The sequence below is a fragment of the Lycium barbarum genome, chromosome 3, assembly GCF_019175385.1.
Source record: "Lycium barbarum isolate Lr01 chromosome 3, ASM1917538v2, whole genome shotgun sequence".
Classification (NCBI taxonomy): domain Eukaryota; kingdom Viridiplantae; phylum Streptophyta; class Magnoliopsida; order Solanales; family Solanaceae; genus Lycium; species Lycium barbarum.
Window position 1 is genome coordinate 137,824,631 of NC_083339.1, and position 27,689 is coordinate 137,852,319.

The 27,689-nt window shown below is 33.8% G+C and overlaps 3 protein-coding genes and 1 pseudogene across 4 annotated transcripts; 1 reads left to right on the plus strand and 3 right to left on the minus strand.

Moving 5' to 3' along the window:
• Positions 1–717: 717 nt before the first annotated feature.
• LOC132632873 (uncharacterized) lies at positions 718–3,239 on the plus strand. 2 transcript variants are annotated; one of them, XM_060348996.1, is made up of 3 exons: positions 718–880; positions 2,416–2,487; positions 2,587–3,239. In XM_060348996.1, the coding sequence occupies exons 2-3, from the start codon at positions 2,437–2,439 to the stop codon at positions 2,926–2,928; spliced, it is 393 nt and encodes a 130-aa protein (XP_060204979.1). In that variant the 5' UTR covers positions 718–880; positions 2,416–2,436; the 3' UTR covers positions 2,929–3,239. The 2 variants fall into 2 exon arrangements, with proteins under 2 accessions (XP_060204979.1, XP_060204977.1); XM_060348994.1 differs by having other exon boundaries at positions 721–880; positions 2,413–2,487.
• A 1,085-nt stretch (positions 3,240–4,324) lies between these two features.
• On the minus strand, positions 4,325–6,287 carry LOC132631452 (expansin-A23-like; annotated as a pseudogene).
• A 648-nt stretch (positions 6,288–6,935) lies between these two features.
• On the minus strand, positions 6,936–8,949 carry LOC132634274 (expansin-A22-like). Its single transcript, XM_060350550.1, has 2 exons — positions 8,462–8,949; positions 6,936–7,710 (listed from the first exon to the last, which is right to left on the minus strand). Exons 1-2 carry the CDS (start codon positions 8,622–8,624, stop codon positions 7,091–7,093), a joined length of 783 nt encoding a protein of 260 aa, XP_060206533.1. The 5' UTR covers positions 8,625–8,949; the 3' UTR covers positions 6,936–7,090.
• Positions 8,950–25,801: 16,852 nt separating this feature from the next.
• Positions 25,802–27,420, minus strand: LOC132632874 (expansin-A9-like). Its single transcript, XM_060348997.1, has 2 exons — positions 27,165–27,420; positions 25,802–26,481 (listed from the first exon to the last, which is right to left on the minus strand). Exons 1-2 carry the CDS (start codon positions 27,379–27,381, stop codon positions 25,859–25,861), a joined length of 840 nt encoding a protein of 279 aa, XP_060204980.1. The 5' UTR covers positions 27,382–27,420; the 3' UTR covers positions 25,802–25,858.
• Between the last annotated feature and the right edge of the window lie 269 nt (positions 27,421–27,689).

Genomic DNA, 27,689 nt, shown 5'->3' on the forward strand with positions numbered 1-27,689 from the left:
GTTAGTAGTTGTGTTTTGAAAAATATATTTAAAAATCTTGATTAAACTTAAAGTAGTTAGAAACTACTCATAAATTGAGATTAGCCAATTTATAGGGTAAATTTCACAGATGACCACTCACACTTTTTTCATAGAAGTCACTTAACTATCGTTTCTAACACAAAAGTTACTTAACTATGAGTAGTCACTAAATCACTTTTCGGTGTCACTAAATCACTTTACGATAGTTAAGTGGCTTTTCGCGAAGTGGTTTAGTGACCTTTGTGTTAGTATACTCAAAGTTAAGTGACTTTGAGTTGAAAATGATAGTTAGTAGCCGTTTGGCCATAAAAATTATTCACTTTTTTCCGGATTTTTTTTCCACTTTTTTTACTTTTGGGTGTTTGGCTATAAATATTTCGAATACAACTTGAAGTTGTATTCCGGAATACCAAAAATAAGAAAAACTTGTTTTTTTTTTTTTTTCCCTTTTTTCACTTTTTTACAACTACATTTCACCAAAAACTACAATTTCAAAAACTATGGTCAAACACAACTCCAACTCCAACTTCAAAAATTCTAAAAAATGTGAATTTATTTTTGGTATTTATAGTCAAATGGCACCTTAAAGTGACTTTTGTGAAAAAAGTGATAGTTAAGTGACCCGCGTGAAATTTAACACAATTTATAACTTTTTGATTGTAACCAAACTTTACATAAGTCAAAAGGTGTTTATAGCCCATATTGACCTGGTTGATTTCCTTCGTCACCAAGACAACTTTCCCAATTTTACTTTGGAAAGAATTCTTCTCTCCATATAAAAAAATTAAATTCCATTCGACAAAAACGGTAAACTCAAATATCGTCAACGAGGTTTTTCCGGCTAAGCTGCTTCAACCTGGTACCCTTCTGTCCTTATTTCCTTTTAGCTCTAACACACACGAAAGTACATATATGTGCATTCCTTTGAACTTGCTATGTGCATTGTACATTCTCCAACTGTTTTTGAAAAAATTGCAATTTAATTTTTACAGAAAGTAACGGAAGAAATTACTCTCTAACTGCTTAAATCTGTTGCAGTACTTTTGCTCATTGTAGTGCTAATGTGGGGAGGGGTGGTTTGGTAACCTGGTGTCCGAGCCAGCTTGTGTCATCTCGACTAATTTCACGGGATACTGTTAGAAAAATAGGAATATATAATCGAAGAAGAAATGACTTTGAGGTGTGAAAGAATCGACTTTCCTCAGAGAGATATTGGCCGTATACAAATTGGGGAAAATACAAGCAATTTCCTTTAGGATGCAACAAAGCCCATGTTTATTCCTGTAAATTTTTCTATTCTACTTCAAGAGTGTCCTTATATTTATAGAACTTAAGAGATGACTTTTCATGAATAGTCATGGTCTTTCACGAACAGATATATGTGTCTGTTCACCTAGTGTTTTGTCTCTACTGGGATTTAAACCTGAGACCAACCTACTTCATTGACAACTAGGCTACACCCGTGGGTGCCTAATGTGGGTTTTTACAGTTGAATTGCTCAATTTTGGCGTAATGTAGGCTAAGGAAAAGAGAGAAATATGGAGAAAATTGACTTCTAAGTTGGAGTCCTACGAATGGGTTGGGTTGCTATCAAAAGAATCGTGAAGTCGTTTAGTGGAAGAGGCAATGTATAATATCCTTAAATTAATTTTTACTCGATGCCTTTTTTTTCTTTTTGTTGATATTTTTAAGAATAATGAATAGATTATTTGAAATACTTAGCCTTATTTTAAGCGTGAAACATAGGTTTAGATTATCGTTCTGTGTGGGATTCTCTGGGGTTTGTGTTTAACTAGGTGAAAATTTATTTATTAGAATAACGAATCGGGCTATATTTAACAGCCGTAAACACAAATTGATCTTTTTGTCGTGATACATTGCTTCAATTTATTATTATTATTATTATTATTATTGTTTGATAATTGTGGTGTCTGGGAGCTTGCGCGCATGTCGATTAATTCCATGAGGTGTCTGTTACCTCACCAACACAGGTACCATATAACTCTATCCACCAAGGCTTGGACAAATGAGAAGCAATCACTTACTCCCTCCATCCCAATTTATATGATATAGTTGACTAGGCACGGAGTTTAAGAAAGAAATGAAGACTTTTGAAACTTGTAGTGTGAAACAAGTCATAGATATTTGTGTGCCCTTAAATCATTTCATTAAGGGTAAAGGGGAAATTTTAAGTTAAATTATTTCACATTATAGAAGTGTATCATTCTTTTTGGGACAAACTAAAAAGGAAAGTGTATCACATAAATTGGGACAGAGGAAGTAGTATTTTTGACTCCGCTGGAATTTGAACTTGAGACCTCCAATTCTATTTATTTCTTTGTATGAAGTATCATTGTAGAGAATATCAACTTTCCTTATAATTATTCACAGTAGTTCAGTCCTAGAAGACGGAAGATGAAGAATCAGCTGAGGATGTCGTGGCAGCGGTTTTGTAGGCTTATAATGGTAAGCCAATTACTCCAACTTCAATTTGATCGCCACTAAGTCATGCCTATTAGCAAATCTTGCAATTCATCTTCGTCTGAAGCCAAAATCCTTGTGTAGATTTCTAGGCCATTTGGAAAGCCATTGAGAGATAAGGCGATAGTAGTTGCTGGAAGAGTCGCTGTAAAGGAAGAAGGAATGACTTTGAAAGCTTCTTGTCCAGTGTGTTTACAAGTTATCAGCACTCCAGTTGATTCTGATGTGAGAATGACAGTGGCAGTACACATGAGCTTATGGCACCCAGATGATGTTCAATTTCAGTGGGAAATAATGCAAAACAAAGGAAGATCGGTTGTTCACATGCCCTCTTTCTGCTTTGGAGCTGGAATGGCTGCTGGGATTGGTGCTCTGATGGTTATTCTTGCCAGAAGTCATGCTCAAGCATTTGGCAACAAAAGGTGAAGCTTATCTCTAATTCCGACTAGAAAGGGTTATGATGATCTTTGTGTTTTGCCGCTAGTTTTGCCTCAGTTCTGGAGAATTGTAGAATTACGAAGATCAAGTAGATAGAGTTTTCAAGTGGCTAAATGTTATGAGTTCATATTATTGAACGACTAAGGTTATATGAAGATCCATGGGATGATAGTAGTTACGGCAAAAATAGTTTTCCTATTTCTCTGTGATACCAAGATGATGTGAATTTTTGTTCTGGATATGTGTCCCGAGTTACTTTTAGTTCCTTTGTTTCTTTAATGACAGTGGTGTCCGGGCTAGCTCTTGCGCCTGCTACCTCCAACAATTCAAGTACTGATAGTGATCTAGCTTTCGCTGAAATTTGAACATGAGACCTCATGGTTCTCCTGCTTCATTTTACCACTAGGAGACACCTTTATCTTCCTTTTTTTGCTCCTTCCTTTCTCATTCATTGTTGAGGAAGCATTATTTTATCCTAAGTATTAACCATTCTGCAAAAATGATACTTGCTCAAGAAATTGGTGGTGGATCACCCTTCAATTATCTGGTTCATGACTCATTGTGGTTGGAATTCAACAATGGAGTGCAAGTTCGGGAGTCCCTTTTCTATGTTGGCCTTATTTTGGAAATCAAACTTATACACAGACTTGTATACGTGATGGTTGGGAAATAGGTCTATCGTTGAATGCAGACGAGAAGGGAGTCATTTCCAGATATGAAATTAGGCGAAAAGTGGGGCATTTGTTATCACATGATAGTATAAGAGAACACAGTTAGGTTGAAGGAAAAGGCTAGAAATAGCATAAGAATACCCGTTTGGATTGGCTTATAAGTTGCTTATAAGCTGTTTTAAGTTTTTTTGAGTGTTTGGCTAGCCAGCTTAAAGTCATTTTGTGCTTAAAATAAGCTCAAAAAAATAATTGGGTCCATTTGACTTAGTTTATCTAAAGCAGCTTATAAGCTAAAAAAAAATAAGTTAGACTATCCAACTTATTTTTTTAGCTTATAAGCTGTTTGCAGCTTATAAGCATAAGCCCATCCAAACAGGCTCTAGGAGGATTTTCAACCAAAAACTTCGAATTTATCGTATCGTAGATGAAATAATAATGGTTTCTTTTTCCAGAGTTACTCGTTATCGTAAGCTTCGTATGATTAGACAGCTTTTGATGTAAGGCTTAATTAGTAGTTGTTAGTTTAATTATGTGTGTGCATAAGTGAAGCCAATTGATTATTAACATGTGATCCTACACCAATTTCTCAACTCGAAGTGTTGGAGAATTAATTGGACAAAAGAAATTTAGACTACATTAATTCAAGAAGACTTATTTTCCACAATACATCATCAGATAAAATTACTTTTTGCTTTGAATGTCTGACCGACTTTTCAGTTAGCAGGAACAACATCATCATATTGAACCCATCGACCATCGCTAGTTTGTACTTGCAAAGACAAGCTCTTCCCTACCAGCTGCCCAATTTAGCATCATAGGTAACCATCCAGTCTTAGATCCTTTGATTTTGACATTGCCAACATCTCCAGCACCTCCGACATTGAACACAAGAACAAGAATTCAATTAGGATTCCCTTTCATCTCAAACTTGAGCCGACTTTTCTGTAAACAACAGGGACAACACCTGCTTTATATTTGGCGATTTTTAAGAACATAGGCATTGATAAATCAAAGTGCTTTTATGGAGGATTGCACCAAATGTCTACAGTTTTTGTGTAATTTGGAGGGCAGAAATTGGTGGCGGTTATAGTTATGACTGCGCCTTTATTGCACCATTGAGGGTCATTGGCACACATTATTTGAAAGTAAGCTCCACAGGTTGATCCATTGTTAAAGAGTGTTGTGCTTTGTGCTGCTGTTTCCAGGCCATAACCTTGCTGGAATAAATTTCCATAACCACAAGCTCCCTCTGCAAAGTATTTTGTTACAAAATGTTACTAATGTTTATGTTATGAACAGAAACCAAAAACTTAAAGTTGCAAATATTATTTTATGCACAGGTGAAATGTTCCTATAGCACCATATTTCACTCTTTCTTTCTTTCTTTCTTTCTTTCTTTCTTTCTTTATCTCCAACCTTAGGTTAAAAAGAGGCAAACCCGAAAATAGAAAAAATGAAGAACACATTTTAAAGTGGAAAATCCTTCAAATCGATGGTAAAAACCAATTGAAATAAAAAGACATTTCACCAATTGAGCAAGTTTCGTGAGCCTCTATTTACTTTGAGATGGTAAATTTGTTCCAACAACAAAATCTAGTACTCAATTCCAAAAAAATTGAGATCGATTATGTGACCATGTTCCCATATAAAGTCATCAAAGGATACATTATACAAAATAAAAATAAAAGTAGAAATAGAAAAAAGAATAAAAATAAAAATTATACTCTGCGTGAGCTTGCTCTCATTGCCAGTCGCAAGTGTTTTTGTGATTTGGAGACAAAGAAATTACTTAATTTTGGCTTGTTAATGCAATAAATTAAATAATTTGCAATTGTAGTAGATTGCTACTATATCAACTGGTCATCCCAATTAGTTATAATTTTCATTGAAGTGCTTGTAAGTAAGCAAATCTGCATCAGTTTTAATTTGCTAAAACAAATGGGGTTGAGTTAATTACTTAATTATTATATTTTACCGAGAAAGGTAGGATAAGTAGAACTTTTTAGTAATTGGTTAGCATTAACTGATGGAAGATAATGACTTTCCCTTTTTTTCTTTTTCTAATCCCATAAGTGGAGTCTGGGGACAGTAGAGTGTACCAGACGTTACTCCTACCTTGAGCGGTAGAGAGGTTGTTTCCGATAAACCCTTGGCTCAAGAAAAGGGAAAGAGAAAAGGAAAAAAATAACTTTTAACTTTGAGTCGGACGATTGGGTCGGGTTACTATCAGAAGAATCTTGAAGTAGTTTAGTGAGAGCAATGTATAATATCCTTTAATTAATTTTTACTCAATGCTACAATATTTTGTTGTTGTTTTTTTTTTTTAGAATGATGAATGAATTATTTGAAATCCTTCTTAACCTTGTTTTAGCGTGAAACATTGGTTTAGATTATCGTTCTGTCTAGGATTCTCTGTGGTTTGTGTTTAACAAGGTAAAAATTTACTTATCGAAACTAGAATCACGAATCGGGCTATCTTTAACAGTCTGGAAACACAAATTGATCTTTTCTCGTTATACATTGCTTCGATTTATTTATTATGAGTGTGGTGTCCGGCTAGCTTGCACGCACCTCAACTAATTTCATGAGTACCTACTATCACCCACCAGCACAGATACTAGGTAACTCTGTCCGCCAAGGTTTGGACATATGAGAAGAATCTCCTAGTATTTCCATCTATTCAAGTAATGATTGCTTAGTGTTCTAGCTTTCGCTGGAATTTGAACATGAGACATCATGGTTCTCCTGCTTCATTTACATCTAGGCCACACCTTTGCCTTCCTTTCTCATTCATTGTCGACTAAGCAGTATTTTATCCTAAGTTTTAACCATTGTGCAAAAATGATATTTGCTCAAGAAATGGTGTTGGATCACCCTTCAATTGCATGTTTCACGAATCATTGTTGTTGGAATTCGACAATTGAGAGTGTAGGCATGGGAGTCGCTTTTTCTATGTTGGCCTTATTTTGGAAATCAATTTTATACACAGGTTAGTATACGTGATGGTTCGGAAATAGGTCTATTGTTGAATGCAGATGAGAAGGGAATCATTTCCAGATATGAAATCACGCGGAAAGTGGAGGATTTGTTTTAAAGTACAGTTAAATTGAAGGAAATGGCTAGAAACAGCACAAGTGTCGGAGGATTTTAAGCCAAAAACTTGGAATTTCTTGTATCTCAAATGAAGTAATGATGGTTTCTTTTTCCAGAGTTACTCGTTATCCTCAGCTTCTTATGATTATACAACTATTGCTATAAGGCTTAATTATTAATTTAATTATGTGTGTGGATAAGTGAAGCAAATTGAATAGTTATGTGTGATAGGTGGTCTCTTCCCAAATTATCATAAGAATAACACTGAGCATATTCCATCCGAGTATATTTGTCGCTCAATCTCGACTCAAAGTATTGAGAATTAATTGGACAAAAGAAATTTAGCCTACATTGATTCAAGAAGACTTATTTTCCACAATACATCATCAGATAAAATTATTTTTCGCTTCGAATGTCTGACCAAATTTCCAGTTAGCAGGAACAACATTATCAGATTGAACCCATCGGCCATCACTAGTTTGTACTTTGAAAGACAAGCTCTGTCCTAGTAACTGCTGAGAAGTCTGCCAATTTTGGCCCCAGTTTCGCGACATCGGTAACCATCCAGTCTTAGATCCTTTGATTTTGACATTAGCAACATCTCCAGCACCTCCCACATTGAACACAAGAACAAGAATCCAATTGGGATTCCCTTTAATCTCAAACTTGAGCCCTCCTTTTTTGTGACAATTGACTTTTCTGTAAACAATTGGGACAACACCTGCTTTATATTTAGCGATTTTTAAGAACATAGGCATTGATAAATCAAAGTGCTTCTGTGGAGGATTGCACCAAATATCTACAGTTTTTGTGTAATTTGGAGGGCAAAAATTGGTGGCGGTTATAGTTATGACTGCGCCTTTATTGCACCATTGAGGGTCATTGGCACACATTATTTGAAAGCAAGCTCCACAGGTTGATCCATTATTAAAGAGTGCTGTGCTTAGTGCTGCTGTTTCCAGGCCATAACCTTGGCGGAATAAATTTCCATAACCACAAGCTCCCTCTGCAAAGTATTCAAATGAATTTGTTACAGAATGTTACTAATGTGTATGTTATGAACAGAAACCAAAAACTTAAAGTTGCAAATATTTTTTTATGCACAGGTGAAATGTTCCTATAACACCATATTTCAGTTTTACTTACTTTATCTACAACCTTAGGTTAGGTTAAAAAGAGGAAAACCCAAAAATAGAGAAAATGGAGAAGACATACTTTAAAGTGGAAAATTCTTCAAATTGATGGTAAAAACCAATTGAAATAAAAAACATTTCACCAATTGAGCATGTTTCGTTACCCTTTATTTACTTTGAGATGGTAATTTTGTTCCAACAACAATAACTAGTACTCAAGTCCAAAAAGTTGAGATCGATTATGTGACCATTTTCCCGTTTAAAATCATCAAATTAAAGGCTACATTATACAAAATAAAAATAAAAGTAGAAATAGATATAAGAATAAAAATAAAAATTATACACTGTGTGAGCTTGCTCTCATTGCCAGTCGCAAGTCTGGATAAAAGAGGAGCATGTTGGTATGATAAATTTATTTTATGCTATATATCATAACAGTCTTAACATAGAAGGGTGGTCAATTGAACAACATTCATTGAAAATTTATACCCCCCCCCCCCCCCCCACACACACATATATATATATATATATTCGGAAATCTTTAACGAAATTTCTAACTTGGGCACTGTCTGGACACCACGGTGGAGAGACAACATATACAAGGAATTAAGGTTTATAACCTACGCATGGTATCGCCACCCTTCATGTCTCCATAAAATGTAGCATGGGCATTATTCCATCCATTGCCATCCAAATCTCCTTCTACCCGTTTAGTTTCAAATGCTACAACTAAAAAAATAACAGCTATGGTGATGAATAAAATGAAGAAACTTCGGTGTTTGACCATTTTGACTTAAAAAGAATTTCTTTAAAACTAGTTTCAACCCTGTGGTTGATTTGCCTGGATAATACATTGCTCTGAAATGATATTTATAGCCACAACCCAAGATGAAGCTAAATAGGCACATATTCTCTTAAGAGGGAAAATAATTAAGGCCATAAAAAAGAAGGGGGAAATCCATTCATGGTAAGAACTGTTTTTCTGATTTGGAGATAAAGGAATTACTTAATTTTGGCTCGTTAATGCAAGAAATTAAATAATTTGCAATTGTAGTAGATTGCTACTAAATCAGCTGGTCTTCCCAATTAGTTATATTTCCATTTAAGTGCTTATAAGTACATTTAAGTGCTTAAGTAAGCAATCTGCATCAGTTTTAATTTGCCAAAACAAATGGGGGTGCGTTAATTACTTCATTATTATATTTTACCGAGAAAAGTAGGATAAGTAGAAATTTTTAGTAATTGGTTAGCATTAATTTATGGAAGACGATGACTTTCTCTTTTTTTTTTTTTTTTTTTTTTTCTAATTCCACAAGTGGAGTCTGGGGAGGATAGAGTGTACCAAACCTTACTCCTACCTTGAGAGGTAGCGAGGCTGTTTCCGATAAACCCTCGGCTCAAGAGAAGGAAATGAGAAAAATATGGAAAAAAATTGACTTCTAAGTTTGAGTCGGACGATTGGGTCAGGTTGCTATTAGAAGAATCCTGAAGTAGTTTAGTAAAAGAGCAGTGTGTAATATCCCTTAGTTAATTTTTACTCAATGCTTCAATATTTTGTTGTTGTTGATATTTTTTAGAATGATGAATAAATTGTTTCAAATCCTGCTTAACATTATTTTAGTGTGGAACATAGGTTTTGATGGCTGTTCTGTCTAGGATTCTCTGTGGTTTGTGTTTCACAAGGTAAAAATTTATTTATCAGAACTAGAATCACGAATCGCGTTATCTTTAACAGCCTGGAAACACAAATTGATCTTTTCTCGTTATACATTGCTTCGATTTATTTATTATGAGTGTGGTGTCCAGCTAGCTTACACGCACCTCAACTAATTCCATGAGTACCTACTATCACTCACCAGCATAGAAAATAGGTAACTCTGTCCACCAAGGTTTGACATATGAGAAGAGATCTCCTAGTATTTCCACCTATTCAAGTACTGATTGCTTAGTGATCTAGCTTTCGCTAGAATTTGAACGTAAGACATCATGGTTCTCCTGCTTCATTTACCTCTAGGCCACACCTTTCCCTTCCTTTCTCATTCATTATCGAGTAAGCAGTATTTTATCCTAAATTTTAACCATTGTGCAAAAATGATATTTGCTCAAGAAATGGTGTTGGATCACCCTTCAATTGCATGTTTCACGAATCATTGTGGTTGGAATTCGACAATTGAGAGTGTAGGCATGGGAGTCGCTTTTTCTATGTTGGCCTTATTTTGGAAATCAATTTTATACACAGGCTAGTATACATGATGGTTCGGAAATAGGTCTATTGTTGAATGCAGACGAGAAGGGAATCATTTCCAAATATGAAATCACGCGGAAAGTGGAGGATTTGTTTTAAAGTACAGTTAAATTGAAGGAAATGGCTAGAAACAGCACAAGTGTCAGAGGATTTTAAGCCAAAAACTTGGAATTTCTTGTATCTCAAATGAAGTAATGATGGTTTCTTTTTCCAGAGTTACTCGTTATCTTCAGCTTCTTATGATTATACAACTATTGCTATAAGGCTTAATTATTAATTTAATTATGTGTGTGGATAAGTGAAGCAAATTGAATAGTGATGTGTTATAGGTGGTCTCTTCCCAAATTATCATAAGAATAACACTGAGCATATTCCATCTGAGTATATTTGTCGCTCAATCTCGACTCAAAGTATTGAGAATTAATTGGACAAAAGAAATTTAGACTACATTGATTCAAGAAGACTTATTTTTCACAATACATCATCAGATAAAATTATTTTTCGCTTCGAATGTCTGCCAAATTTCCAATTAGCAGGAACAACGTTATTAGATTGAACCCATCGACTATCACTAGTTTGTACTTTAAAAGACAAGCTCTATCCTAGCAACTTCTGAGAAGTCAGCCAATTTTGGCCCCAATTTCGCGACAACGGTAACCATCTAGTCTTAGATCCTTTGACTTTGAAATTGGCAACATCTCCCGCACCTCCCACATTGAACACAAGAACAAGAATCCAATTAGGATTCCCTTTAATCTCAAACTTGAGCCCTCCTTTTTTGTGACAATTGACTTGTCTGTAAACAACCGGGACTGTGAAATTATAAAGTAGATTTTTTGGAACTACAAAAAATCCTAGATATTTAGTAATGATTCTAGAATAGTCTAGTATAGTATCTTGGATAAATATCTTGAAGAGATTTCTAGATAGTCTAGAGTATTGTAAGAAGATAAAGTTTGCTAGATTTTTCTTATAGATGTATCTAGAAGAATGTCTAGAACCATCCTTAGACAAGTATAAATAGGAGTGGACTTGATCATTTGTAACCAAGTAATTCAAGAAAGTCTTTCTTCCATAACCAAATTCTCCTATCTAAAATTTTCTTTCTCCTTTCCAAAGCTTCCTCTTCTTTAGTTGAATCTTCCAATCTTAGTAACGATCTTGGGCTAGCAGAAAGTTTCTCCGATTTACTTTTCTTCTGCTATTTTTCTCCACAGGGACAACGCCTGCTTTATATCTGGTGATTTTCAAGAACATAGGCATTGATAAATCAAAGTGCTTTTGTGGAGGATTGCACCAAATATCTACAGTTTTTGTGTAATTTGGAGCGCAGAAATCGGTGGCGGTTATAGTTATGACCTCGCCTCTATTGCACCATTGAGGGTCATTGGCACACATATTTGAAAGCAAGCTCCACAGGTCCATCTACTGTTAAAGAGTGTTGTGCTTAGTGCTGCTGTTTCCAGGCCATAACCTTGCTGGAATAAATTTCCATAACCACAAGCTCCCTCTGCAAAGTATTCAAATGAATTTGTTACAGAATGTTACTAATGTGTATGTTATGTACAGAATCCAAAAACTTAAAAGTTGCAAGTACTTTTTTATGCACAGGTGAAATGTTCCTATAACACTATAGTTACTCTTTCTTTCTTTCTTTATCTCCAACCTTATGTTAGGTTAAAAAGAAGCAAACCCGAAAATAGAGAAAATGAAGATCATGTTATAAATATTATTTAATTATGGATGTCTATCTTTATGAGAAATATTAGGGTTAGTGACTTTGGGATCAAGTCACTTTTTCCCTATAAATATAGAAGTTCTCCTTCATTGTAAATCAATCCCTATCAAGAGAAATAAAGAATTCCACTCTCTTCTCTCTTTCTCTACAATATTCTTGTTCTTGTTTTATTATTTTATAACACGTTATCAGCACAAGCCTCTAACCAATTGAGATATCCACTTCAATCAGGTATGTTCTTACTAATAGAGTTAGTCAATGTTCTTTCAGACCCAGGTATGAACAGATTCTCTGTTACGAAAATAATAACATGATTCGCTAGATTTTTTAAGTTCCTTTTAGTTTTGCTGAAAAAACAGTAGGTACGTTCATATATCATCTAATCACTACAATTTCTATGTTTACACGAGCAAGCATGTGATGGTTACATCCAATTGTTTCTTAATTGATTTGCATCAAATATGAAAATAAGTAATCATTAGTAACTTTAGGTCGATGAAATTACACTATCAATTTTAGAATAGCTGTACAACACAGAATTATTTAATTGTGTGGTTGTTTTGGATGAACTTTTATCCGACAAACGTGTTTACTGTTTCTACAAAATAGGTTTCAACCCACTGTTATGGAAATTGGATTAACTATTACTTGAAAAGGACAAAAAAAATCCTGGAGGGATTAGATCTTGAATTTTGTAAATTCAAATTTGAAAGAATAATATGACACCAGAAGTGATCATATTACATGTGCTTTATTGTAATCAAATTTGTTAATCACGTGGAAGTGGTAATATTTTTATAGGCTTGTGATTGCAATTAAAAATATGTTGGAGAAAAAAATTTCTACATTATATATGTGCCTTAATTTGCTCCTGAAGTAGCAATATCTTAAAAGAAGTTTTAAGCAATCATAATTTTATAAGGTTAAGGCACACTTTGATGATTATGTTCCATTCTTGAAGAATGAGAACGTTTGATAAACGTTACAAATACAGATCCATTCCCTGAAGTGAATGTGATGATATTTAGTAAAGATTATAAATACAGACGTGCTCTTGGTTGTGAAAATATCACGTCTCACCTCCAGAAGAGGTAGAATAATTCAGAAGAAATATTCTGAATATGTTATTCTTTACTGTTGAAGTAGTAACCTTTGAGATTTACTCCCGAAGAGGTAAACCTTTACGTTTTCTCCCGAAGAGGTAAATTTTTGAATTTTACGTAAACCTTTACATTTTCTCCCGAAGAGGTAAATTTTGAAATTTACTCCTGAAGTAGTAATAATCAAAATTTACTCCCGAAGTAGTAAGAATTTGAAATTTACTCATGAAGTAGTAAAAGATTAAAGTTTACTCCTGATGTAGTAGAATTTTAAAATTCACTCCTGCCGTAGTAAAACTTTAGAAATTATTCTTGTAGTAAGTCCTTAAACTTTACTCCCGAAGTAGTAAGGTTTTGAACTTTACTAGTTTCATTCTGCCAAGTGAAAAGAGAAAATATTTACCAGTTATCAGCATTAATTTTTTTTGCACCTATTTGTCAACATCATTAAAAGATGCATATCTTTTCAAGTCATTAACCAACAGTTCCGTATTTCAATTAAGACATTTTTCATACAACAAGTAGCTTGATCCTGTTGAAATGAAAAACATTATACGACCCAAGTGATAATATATCCTTAAAGTATGCGAATTTGAGCCGATGATCTCTTTGAGTATTATGGGTATATAATGAGTAGTTGTATATTGATTTGTCCTCTTATGGTGATAACATTACAAATTGCTTTATGATATTATATAGGTATATCTGCATGTTAATATGGTCTTTTACTTTTCGATGAAGGACTTTGCATTATGTTTACCTATATCGAATTGGAATGGGTTTTGAAAGTATAGTTTGAGTAATCATCTATTCATGTAGCATTTAACATCTTTATTAGTTTAGTAAGCGAATATGATAGATCAGATCAAATTGCAATTAATTTTCTAATAAATTACTAGTTACATCTAATTGTAGTCGGATTATTATGTCTTTGTTGTAATGGATAAAAATTTATCTTAGATGAATTAAAAGTGGACTATGCTTTTCACTAAATATTTTGATATTTGTTGTTCCGTCATGCATAAAAATTAACTGCATTCCTACTTGAATAGTCCACTATCCCACATACTTTGTTAAGAGCAAATCACAAGAGATATACATGTTATTTTGTGGTATGAAGACATTGCCGCACTTTATTGTCATATGTCGAAATATATTAAATATTTTTAATATGAATCATTCCAAGGCAGATAAAAATACATCTTGTAGAAAAATGTCTATTATAATCACATTGATATAGCATGATTGATTGTTATTGATTCCCCTGAAGGAAATAACAAATTCATATATTTTTCTTGACCAAGGATGTAATATTTATGTGGTCACTGCTAAGATACAAAATATTCATATGTTAACAGCGAATCTTCCTGAAGGGGATGTTTGAAAAACTGAAGTTTAGAACATAATGTTTACTTTTCATTATTTATGAATTTATTATATTTAAATGTAAATTCGTTTACTAATTTCTTATATGACATCAGAAAGATCTAATCAAATTTTCTTTCATGGCACCAGCAGTGTCTAAGCAATATTTGATCGTACAAAATTAATTAAGGGCTCCAGAAGAGGTAGTTATTTATCTAGAAGATCATGGTACTAGTAGTGTCCAATATATGTGATTATGGAGAATAAATTAAAGGCTCCTGATGAGCTTATATAGTATTATGTCATTCGTTGTAGATTGTAATATACAAAGTTCTTATGATCGAAATACAAGTAGTAAACCCGAAGTTTACTAAAGTAAATGGCTATTATATTGAAGCTATAAATGATTGGAGGACTAAATATCTTCAAAATCATAGTGTGTAAGCCATATGTATGTGAAAAGTTACCCTCTCTATTCTCTAAATTGTACTACACAAATATAAGCATGATGAAATCATATGCCATGATAAACCAGAAGTTTATTGATACAAAACAAGAGTTCATGTCATAGTAAACCAGAAGTTTACTAAAACAAACATGGCATGGTAAACTTAAAGTTTACCAGTACAAATAAATTTTATTAGTCGGCATGAGCGTTTTGGCCATCCCGATTCAAATATGATGTGTAGATTGAGTATTTGGACATATATTGAAGAACTAGAAGATTCTTCAAGAATTTATTTTTGTTGCTTGTTCTCATGATAAGTTGATTGCACTGGCTAATGTTGAGATTGAATTTCCTAAATTCTGAAAAAAATATAAAAGGTGAATATGGGCCGTTCACCTGTTATGTGATGTCTTAAATAGATGCATCGAAAAGACGGTCATATGTGCATTTATAGTCAACCTGCAGTTTGACATTTACAAAATTACTTGCTTAAAATAATTGAGTTAAGAGCACAATTTTTAGATTATGTAATCAAGACAATCCATCTTTATAATGCTGGTTTATATCCAAGCTGGTTTGGCGTTAAATGCCTCCCTAAATAGCTAAACCATTGCTTATGAGAACAAAGTTTCATGTGCTAGTTTGAGATATGATATATTGCATACAACACCACTTGTATGTTTCAGACCAATAAATTATGATAAATTCTCCCCTCATAATTGGTTCAAGGTTAGGAACCAAATATTTCCATCTAACAGTTTTTTATGTGTGGTATATGCAGGGGCGGATGCAGTCAAGGCCCAGGGTGTTCACCCGAACACCCTCGGCAAAAAATTACAGTGTATATTTAGGGTCAATTTTATGTGTTCATTTACATATATTGACTTTTGAACACCCTGAACAAATGCAAAAATTGGTTCATTTGTTTTTTCGAACACCCTGATTGAAAATCCTGGATCCGCCACTGGGTATATGATTAATTAATCTACCATGATGCATAAAGATGGATTCCCCCAAGGAAAATGGGATGTATGTTAGTTCTTCTAACATAAGGGGGAGAGAATAAGCAGCTGAGGAATATGTTATGAATTATATGTCATTAGTATGATCCTCATTCAAAAGATAATTCAACTCAAATTCTAGAAGCATTTGCTGACCCAAAATTAATTTCTAACTTCAGCTGCAAAAGGCTCCTATTAAATTCATGTCCCTGAAGGACAGAGTCTAAAGCATGCATGAAGCGTGGTAGACTAATCGATTCCAAAAGCATTAATCATTGAAAAGAAGAAGGAGCAAATGATCAATGATCATTCTAAGGAGGCAATGTGCTCTTGAAGAGCCTACGACATAATACTTCATGAAATCTCATGAGAGATCTAGGTACCTAAAAATAATGGAAGTGATGAGATCTCAATAAGTTATGTCACATTGAGAACTGATACAAATGATATATCGTCGACGATATCTTTGGTACAATATAGCGCAATATTGTAAAAGATTGTGAGGATCTAAATTCTACGTTTATTAAAGTATGCTGACGTAGAAATTATTATCAAGTGAAATGACGTATCTTGGTTAGCATAAAACTTATTTGACCTGCTGTCCAGACACCAGAAGATGTCATATCATTTAAATAGAAATAGATGTTGTCACATCCTATATGAATTACTTGACAAAATTATATGAAAATTCCTGAAGAATTTTAAATGCCTGAAGCATATACAAGTTGCAAAATTTTGTTCATAATTCTTATATGAATTAAATTAAGCAAGGTGAACGCGATTTTATCACCTTAATGAATATTTACTGACTAAGGGCACAAATAACTCTATTTATCCTTACGTCATTGTGGAAATCAAAATCTGTCATATTGTTGGTGCAAGTTGATTACTTGAGAATTATTGAAACCCTTGAAGAGTTTTCTAAAGAAATAGATTATCTGCTGAAAGAAGTTGAAATGAGAAACTTGCAGAATTTTTGGGTCCTGAAGTGCCATATCTTTATGCAATTGATGCATTTATATATTTTGCTATGACTGTGAGGGATTATAGTCATACGATGTCGTTCTACATGACAGTCAAATTATATAAAGACAACATCTATTCATAAAGCAAGTCAGGAATGCACTTGGAGTGATTTCAACAATACAACTCTATTCAAAGACTGAAGATGCAGTAGCATACATAACCCAACTAAAGAGAGGATTCATAAAAGCACAAAGCTTATTTCACAAAAGTTGTTCTTCACACACAAGCTCCAGAAGAATGGTGATATCAACGTGCAAGAGATTTGTTCTAGCGATAATATGACTGATTTATTCACCAAGTCTCTACAAACTACAACTTTCAAGAAGATGGTGCACAAGATTGGAATGTGAAGATTCAAGTTTTGGAGTGATGTACCCATTAGGGGGAGTTAATACACGTTGTACTCTTTTTTCCTTAGCCAAGGTTTTGTCCCAATTGGGTTTTCCTGATAAGGTTTTTAATGAGGCAACCAAATAGCGTATTATTAGAAATGCATACTCTTTTTCATTCACTAGATTTTTTCCCACTGGGTTTTTTCTAATAAGGTTTTAACGAGGCACATTATCTACCAAATAGACATCGAAGGGGGAGTGTTATAAATATTATTTAATTATGGATGTCTATCTTTAGGAGAAATATTAGGGTTAGTGACTTTGGAATCAAGTCACTTTTCCCCTATAAATATAGATGTTCTCCTTCATTGTAAATCAATCCCTATCAAAAGAAATAAGAATTCCCCTCTCTTCTCTCTTTCTCTACAATATTCTTGTTCTTGTTTTTATTATTTTATAACATATCACACATTTTAAAGTGGAAAATCCTTCCAATCGGTGGTAAAAACCAATTGAAATAAAAAACATTTCATCAACTCTGGAAGTTCCGTGATCCTCTATTTACTTTGGGATGGTAAATTTATTCCAACAACAATAACTAGTACTCAATTCCAAACAAGTTGAGATCGATTATGTGACCATGTTCCCGTTTAAAATAATCAAAGGCTACATTATGTCATACCCCATTTTAACCGGATTAAAGTAGAGTACAACATATTGGTGATTCCTATTTTTTTTTATTTTAAGGAGTCACCACCTAATTATTTATGGTGAATTAGGACACCTAAAGTTTATCAAAGTTATTTTCTAAAGTTATCTCTGTTTAAGGTCTGCGAAACTTAAGATTCTAGGTAAGGGTTCAATTAGTCTAAAGGGAAGGTATTAGGCATCCTTTAAGACCCATTAACAATGGTTAACCGACCGGACTTATGATTAGTTAGACTTAAGTGTAAATATAGTATTTTTAAATATTTAAGAAAATATCCTGAAAGTATTGCTAAAGTTATAGATAGAAATAAAATGTTGTTTAAAGTAAAACTTGTAGAAAAGTAGTGATTGAATAAAAAAGAATTTAGTTATAAATAGACCAAAAGAAACAGAATGAGTAATGTTTATATGTATTCGGAATATGAATTACGCCAATTAGCAAATTAAAATGTATTTGTAAAGTTATTGCAAGATTAATATTAATGTTTTAACAAATATGTATTTCAAGTGTTCTAAGATAAAAAGAGTAAAACTTGATTCTTTTAACTCGATGTGGTCGTGCTACTTTGAAAAATCAATCATTCAAATAAATGTTATGGGTACTATAAATAGTTTGGAACATAAATAGAAGTGAATATAGTTTGTGGAATTAACTACCCTTTACTAAACTAAACCCCTTAATGACGCTAAGGTTCATCTAAGTTAAAATGTTAGTCATACAATACACATTGGATACGCACAAAAATAAAAGTAGAGTAGATATAATGCAAATGGGTTCAGCTCATTCGGGATTGCTGTGATCTGTTGACTGTTGGGCTTCAGCCCAACAAATTTTGTTCATATACGGCTGCGGATTGGGCTGATGTGGTGGAGATCATGTTGGGCTTTTAGCCCAACACCAAAGGTGGAAGAAAACGAGTCCCTCAGACTCGTATGCGGTAATCATGCATAAAAACGAAGGAAAAGGATTAGTATACGAACAATAAACAAGTTTAAATATGCAAAATATAACGCAAGATAAATTAATAGATTATGTATATACTATGTATATTTTGGTATATCTTAGGTGTACGCATTCATAAAGAGATAGCTTGACATGTTAAAATATTATGAATCACATAAGTCCTAGAGCACACTCACTTTCAATCTAGGTCTTTATTCATTGCTAGTTTACATTATACTTAGGTCTACTTTGACATTTTTTTAACATAGACAAGCAGTCATTTAAGGTCATGAAAAACGAAATAGGCATGTACAACAGAGTCAGGTAAGGCACAAAATGCAAATTTTCGCTATACGGCACTCCAAAGAAACTAGTAGGATTCCCAAATCATTTACCAAATCCACAGTTGCTAAATTCAGGATTTCTCAAACCTTTCATGCATACCATTTTTACTTCGAAACTCTAGATATTGAACCATCAATAGAATGCAAATCCTTCAACTTAGAACAGACATCAGGGGTACATTAAAGGTCTGGTTCACTAGGTTTATTTCAATGTTATTTTTATGCAAGGCCATACATAACCATAATCATGCAATATCAAAGCAGGTATAAAGGGTAACAGCATATGCACATAAGTTTCTGGCCTTCCTCATCACTTACATGCCAAACTATCACTTTAAACATGGGGGGGGGGGGGGGGGGGGGGGGGGATATTACTTTAAGGTCTTAAAGGGCATTTTTGGGAGGTTCAGACAGATATAGATTTAGCCATAGGGAGTTGTAATCACATGCTTTTGATCAAATAAAGGACTTGTCATACAACGCTTAACCATAGAGTAACAGTTTAAATAATAGATAATCATTGGACTTAATCAGACAGGTTTCATAGCCATAACTAATTTCAACACAAAATAAGACAAATAGGGATAGACCCTCTTAAAATTATGTATAATACACTACATACCCATAGCAAGCAGGGGACAATATATGAGTTCAAACCATAGTGTTTAGAATTAAGGAAATTACAGATTCAACTAGCTAAGACCAAAGCCAACAATACAGAACAAATTGCTTCAGACCTTCCTATGGTTCTATGCAGCACATTAGTGATAGGATTTGAATGATATTGACTATAGGCAGAATTAACTCCTTTACATATCTCAAATGATACACATATAGGCTAGGGTAGTTAAATCCTCTCTGCTAAAGTTGAAAGTATAAGGAAAGAACAGGGCAGATTTGGAGTTTGTTTCCATTCGACAATAAAAACCAATTCAAACTGTACACAATGGAAGGAGAAATAAAACCAGTAAACACTTAAGGCAACTGTATACAACCAAACCAAATTCATGCTCGTACCATCATTAACCTATCATTTACACTTTTAAGGACCATTGGCTTGGTTCGATCTAATGCTGAGAACTAAGGCATCCTAAATATCACAGAAACGATAATTTGTTCTTTTTTACTCAGACTAGCATATGAATTCCCGTTTCTTTTCAACAGACCGTGAACAATTAAGTAAAGAGAAGAACATGAATGACATTCACCACGGGTTGTAGGACTAACGCGAACTCAAAAATGAAGATATGGGAAAATCAAATACATGGCAGAGTCCACAAAATACAGTTTCAAATCAGCAGATATCCCAATCAATGAGGCCAATATCAAATAGGGAAATTTCCTTAATAAGCTTGAATTAAATGTCTATATGTCAATATTAATCCAAACCGATCTGAGCTAGCCCTAAATCATATTAACGGCTACGTTAGCACATATTCTTTTAACTAACAGGCAGAACCTAAACAGATATGCTAAACTGCTACTAATAATAACAGAACAAACTAATGACACAAAACTTAAGCTAAACACAAACAATGGACAACAAATGATGAACTAACAACACCAAATAACTTAATGGAAGAAAAATCACCTGTGGGTGCAGTGAAGTGGGTGTCGACGGTCACGAATCTACTCGAACACGACGAGCTCGAAACCGATTATAGTAATTAAGGCTTCAGACCAAACTAAAAATAGAGTGATATGTTAGCTGTTATTTTTTGGGTAAGGCTCTCTTTTATAACTAAAACTTGTGTTTTGTAGGGGGTTTTGTGGTTCCAGATCCCTGTTCCTTTTTGTTTCTTGCTCATCCCCCCCTCTTTTATAGGATTGTGATTAGGTTTTTAAATGGAAGAGGAAGAGGAGCGGGGTGTAGCGAGTGGAGGGAGCGTGGGAGAGATAGGCGTGGGGGACAGGCATGGGGGACAAGGAGAGGTGGAGGTGGCAGAGGCATGGAGATGGCAGAGGCGGGTGAAGAGATGAAGGTGGAGAGGAACGTGGGAGAAGGGAGAGAAGAGGAGAAAGAAGGAGGCGGCTGAAGGGTTTTAGGTTATGATGAATAAGTGAAGGGGAAATGGGTCGGGCTGGTCGGGTCGGGTCGCGGGTGAGTTTGGTTGGGCTGGACCAATGAGTTGAATTGTTGGGCTAGGTAGATTGTTAGGATAATGGGCTGAATTATTTTATCCGAATTTGGCCCCTTTTTCCTCCTTTAATTTAAATTATTTTTGGGTTTCTAATTTAATAACTAGTACAAAATATATTATGATAATGATTTATATGTAGAAAATAAAGGACTTGATAAAGTATAAATTAATTTAATGAAAATAAAGTGATGACGAACTCTTTTGAAATTTGTGATAAAGTAATACTCGTAATGTTGAAAATAAAAGTAGTGATATTAATAGTAGTAGCAGTAAAAAAAAAAAGTGAAAATAAAGTATTTAGCTCGTCAATAAATTTAGAAACCCGAGTAAATAAAATTAAATAAAGGAGGGACAAAATTGAGTGTCAACACATTATACAAAATAAAAAGGGATAAGGCATCAATACCCACTTGAACTATACCCAAAGTTCCAACGCCACACCTTTTCTTTTCGGGGGTCCTATTACCCCCTTAAACTTTTTTAAAACATAATAAATACCACCCTAAGCGCTGACGTGGCAAAGAGAGTGTATTTCACTCTCTTTGGGAGAGTAAGAAGTATAAAATTTGATTAACTTATACACGTGTCATTTTTTAATTGGGTACTTCACATTTAATTAGACCTAATTAATTATCATTAAAGTTTAAAGTTTTTTTCTAAACTATTTTTTTCTAAAGGTGGAAAACTTAATTTTTTTAATTAAAAAATCTGTATTTTCTTAAAATATGGAAAATTGTAATTTTTTAAAAATATGTGGAAAATTCATTTTTAGTAAATAAATTTGGAAAACTGAGTTTTCTTATTAAAAAATCTGAACTTTTTTAAATCTGGAAAACTGATTATTTTTTCCTATATATGAAAAAAAAAGTTTTCCATATTTAGTTAAAAACGGGTTTGCCACATTTTAAAAAAAAATTGTTTTTCCAGATTTTTATAAAAATCCAGTTTTTCACATTTAAAAAAAATCCAGATTTTTTAAAAAATAATCCAGATTTTTTTTGAAAAAAAAAATTGTCCTAAAAAAATGAAATCATGAAAATCTAGATTTTTTAGGACATTTTTAAAAAATTCCAGTTTTCAATATTTAAAAAAAAATATTTTTTCCATATTTAAAAAAAATCCATTTTCCATATATTTTAATTAAAAAATCTAGTTTTTCAGTTTTTTTTTTAAATGGGTTTTATAAAAATCAAATTTTCAAATCCATTTTTTTTACACAAATTTAGTTTTTTCAAAAAAAAATTAAAAAATTGCCACGTTTGCTAAAAGAATTAAAAAAAGAAAAAGAAAAAAAAATATACATGTGGCAAGGAGAGTGTATGTTACTCTCGCATAAGAGTTTAGATATTCAGTTTTAGGATTGTAACTAGTCCGTTTTAAAAAAGTTCAGGGGTAATAGGACCCCCGAAAAGAAAAGGTGTATAACTGGAACTTTGGGTATAGTTCGGGGCGGGGGGGGGGGGGGGGTATTGAAACAAAAATAAGAATAAAAATAAATAAATTACCCTGTGTGAGCTTGCTCTTGTTACCTGTCGCAAGTCCGGGTAAAAGAGGAGGATTTTGGTATGATAATTTTTTTTATTTTGGTATATATCATAACAGTCTTAACACAGAAGTGTGTGTGTGTATATATATATATATATATATATATATATATATATATATCCACTCGGCCAAGTTTGACCATGTGTTCCTTCAGTTAATATTAAATATATTTTCAGAATTATACACGCAATATATCGAGTTTAGTTGAGTGACAATGTGTTCACGTGACCCAAATTTTATACATAAATTCGCCTCTGTTTATAGCAACAACCCAAGATGAAACTGAATAGGAACATATTCTCTTAAGAGGGAAAATAATTAAGGCCATGAAGAAAAAGGGGGAAATCCATTCATGATAAGAACAGTTTTCGTGATTTGGAGATAAGGGAATTACTTAATTTTTGCTCGTTAAAGCAATAAATTAAATAATTTGCAATTGGAGTAGATTTCTACTATATCAGCTGGTTTTCCCAATTAGTTATAATTTACATTTAAGTGCTAATAGTATCTGCATAAGTTTTAATTTGCTAAAACAAATGGGGGTGAGTTAATTACTTCATTTATATTATGTTTTAATGAGAAAAGTAGGATAAGTAGAAATTTTTTGTAATTGGTTAGCACAAACTGATGGAAGAGAATGACTTCCTCTTTTTTTTTTCTTTTTTTAATCTCACAAGTGGAGTCTGGGGAGAGTAGAGTGTACACAGGACCTACATCCTACCTTGAGAGGTAAAAATACCGTTTTCGATAGACTTTCGGCTCAAGAAATGGAAAAAGAGAGAAATATGGAGAAACTAGACTTCTAAGTTGAAGTCGGACGATTGGGTCGGGTTGCTATCAGAAGAATCGTGACGTAGTTTAGTGAAAGAGCAATGTATAATATCCTTAATTAATTTTTACCCAATGCTTCAATATTTTGCTGTTGTTGATATTGTTCAGAATGATGAATAAATTATTCGAAATCCTTCTTAACCTTATTTAACCGTGAAACATTGGTTTAGTTTATCGTTATGACTAGGATTCTCTATGGTTTGTGTTTAACTATGTAAAAATTTTCTTATCAGAACTAGAATCACGAATCGGGCTATCTTTAACTGTCTGGAAACACAAATTAATATTTTTTCGTGATACGTTACTTCAAATTATTTATTTATTTATTATGATTGTGATGTCCAGTGGCTTACACGCACCTCAACTAATTCCGTGAGTACCTGATATCTTCCACCAGCATAGATACTAGGTAACTCTGTCCACCAAGGTGTGAACAGATGAGAAAAGATCACATAATATTTTTGCCTCCGCTGAAATTTGAACCTGAAACCTCGTGATTCTCATCCCACTGAGACCTCCGCTTCTATTTATTTCTTTTTGTGAAGTATCATTGCGGACAACATCAACTTTCCTTTTAATTATTTACAGTAGTTCAGTCCTAGAAGAAAGAAGATGAGGAAGCAGCTGAGTATGTCGTGGCGGCGGCTCCGTAGGCTTATGATGGTAAGCCAGTTACCGTAATTGAGATTTCATCTGCCATTAAGTCTTGCCTATTAGCAGGTTTAGCACTATTGCAATTTATCCTTCTTCTGAAGCCAAAATTCTCGTGTGGATTTCTAGGCCCTTCAGAAAGCCATTGCGAGATAAAGCGATAACAGTTGCTGGAAGAGTCGGTATATAGAAAGACGTAATGGTTTTGAAAGCTTCTTGTCCAGCGTGTTTACAAGTTATCAGCACTCAAATTGATTCTGATGTGAGAATGACATTGGCTGTACACATGAGCTTATGGCACCTAGATGATGTTCAATTGCATTGGGAAATGATGCAAAACAAAGGAAGATCGGTTGTTCACATGCCCTCTTTCTGCTTTGGAGCTGGTATGGCTGCTGGAATTGGTGCTCTGATGGTTATTCTTGCCAGAAGTCATGCTCAAGCATTTGGCAATAACCGGTGAAGCTTATCTCTAATTCCGACTAGAAAAGGGTTATGATGTTCCTTTTGTGTTTTGCAGCTAGTTTTTGCCTCAGTTCTGAAGAATCGCAGAATTAGGAAGATCAAATAGATAGAATGTTCAAGTGGCTGAAAGTTTTGAGTTTATTTTATTGAACGACTAAGGTTATATGAAGATCCAAGGGATGATAGTAGTTATAGACGGCAGAATAGTTTTCCTATTCCGCTGTGATACCAAGATGATATGAATTTTTGTTCTGGATATGTGTCCCTAGTTACGATTTGTTTATTGGTTATGAGTAACCTTTTTAGTTCCTTTCTTTAATGATGGTGGTGTCCGGGCTAGCTCTTGGGCCTGCTACCTCCACCAATTCAAGTACTGATTGCTTAGACTTCTAGCTTTCGCTGGAATTTAAACATGAGACCTCATGGTTCGTTTGCTTCATTTACCACTAGAACACACCTTTGGCTTCCTTTTTTTGTTCCTTCATTTCTCATTCATTGTTGGGGAAGCAGTATTTTATCCTAAGTTTAACCATTGTGCAAAAATGATATTTGCTCGAGAAATTGGTGTTGGATCACCCTTCAATTGCCTGTTTCAAGACTCATTTTGGTTGGAATTCGACAATGGGGAGTGTCAGCAGGGGAGTCCCTTTGGACTTATTTTGGAAATCAATTTTATACACAGACTTACTTGTATACGTGATGGTTGCAGAATAGGTCTATCGTTGAATGCAGACGAGAAGGAGATTATTTCCAGATATGAAATTACGCGAAAAGTGGAGGATTTGTTATCCGATGACAGCATTAGAGCAAATACACTTAAATGAAGGAAATGGCTAGAAATAGCATCAAAATAGGAGGATCTTCAACCAAAAACTTGGATTTTCTTGTATCTCAAAAAAAGCAATGATGGTTTCTTTTTCCAGAGTTACTCATTATCTTCTGTTTCACTGATTATACAACTTTTGATATAAGGCTTAATTATTAATTTAATTGTGTCTGTGGATAAAGAGCCGATTGATTATTAAAATGTGATGGGTGGACTCTTTCCCCTACCAACCGTATGAATAACGTTGAGAATTAATTGGAGAAAAGAAATTTAGACTACATTGATTCAAGAAGACTTATTTTCTACAATACATCATAAAATAAAATTATTCTTGGCTTCGAATGTCTGACCAAATTGCCAACTATCTGGAACAACATTATCAGATTGAACCCATCGACCATCACTAGTTTGTACTTGGAAAGACAAGCTCTGTCCTAGCAACTTCTCGGAAGTCTCCCAATTTTGGCCCCAATTTCGTGACATTGGTAACCATCTAGTTTTAGATCCTTTGATTTTGGCATTGACAACATCTCCAGCACCACCCACATTGTACACAAGAACGAGAATCCAATAACGATTTCCTTTGATCTCAAACTTGAGCCCTCCTTTTTTGTGACAATTGACCTTTCTGTAAACTACAGGGACAATCCCGGCTTTATATTTGGCAATTTTCAAGAACATAGGCATTGATAAATCAAAGTGTTCTTGTGGAGGATTGCACCAAATGTCTACAGTTTTTGTGTAATTTGGAGGGCAGAAATTGGTGGCGGTTATAGTTATGACTACGCCTCTATTGCACCATTGAGGAGCATTGGCACACATTATTTGAAAGCAAGCTCCACAGGTTGCACCATTGTTAAATAGTGCTGTGCTTAGTGCTGCTGTTTCCAGGCCATAACCTTGGTGGAACAAATTTCCATAACCACAAGCTCCCTCTGCAATAATATCCAAATGAATTTGTTACAAATGTTAATATGTATGTTATGGAAAACTAAAAGTTGTAAATAATTTTATACATATATTTGAGTTCTCTTTTTAAAACCCAACTCTTCACTTTCTCGTGAGTGACTCAATCACCCAAACCACTATGCTACTAGCGGAAGTGGAGATAAAAGGCACTCGTGATCCTCTATTTTCTTTTGGATGGTAAATTTATTCCCACAATAATAATTATTTTTCAATTTCAAACAAGGTAAGATCGGTTATATAAAATCTACTGGCCATATTTCCCATTTAAATTCATACCAATATTATACAAACTAAAATAGAAGTAAAAATGAAAAAAAAATGAAAATAAAACCTCTGTCAGTGTGAGCTTGCTCATTTTATTGGTCCTAATTCTGGATAAAGGAGGAGGGTTATAATAGATTGCCCGTGATGGTAAATTTATTTTTGGTCTATATAGTGTACCGTATCTCAATACTGTGGCATAATCATATAAAATGAAGGGTTGTCAGTTGAATATGCTTCATTGAAAATTTGTACGGTGCATATATAAAATTTTATTAAATATATAGGTAAAATATTACTTTACACACACAGGGACAACACGCACACACACTCGATATCATGCCTGAGGGACAACATGTATAAGAATTAAGGTACAAGTATAACTTACTCATGGTTTCGCCACCCTTCATGTCTCCATAAAATGTAGCATGGGCATTTTTCCATCCATTGCCATCCAAATCTCCCTCTACCAGTTTGGTTTCAAATGCTACAACTAAAAAAATAACAATTATGGTGATTAACAAAATGAAGAAACTTTGGTGTTTGGCCATTTTGGCTTTAAAAAAAAATTCTTTTAAACTAGCTGATTTGCCTGGATAATACATTGCTTTGACATCATATTTATAGCCCACACCCCAAGATGAAACTAAATATGAACATGTTCTCTTAAGAGGGAAAATAAATAAGGCCATGAAAAAAAGGGAAAATTACATTCATGATAGAACTGTAGTTATGATTTGGAATTGGAGATAAGGAAATTACTTTTGGTTCATTAATGCAATAAATAAAATAATTTGCAATTGTTGTAGATTGCTACTATAGCCAGCTAGTCTTCCCAATTAGTTATAATTTGCATTTAAGTGCCATAAATAAGCAATTTGCATCAGTTTTAATTTGCTAAAACAAATGGGGG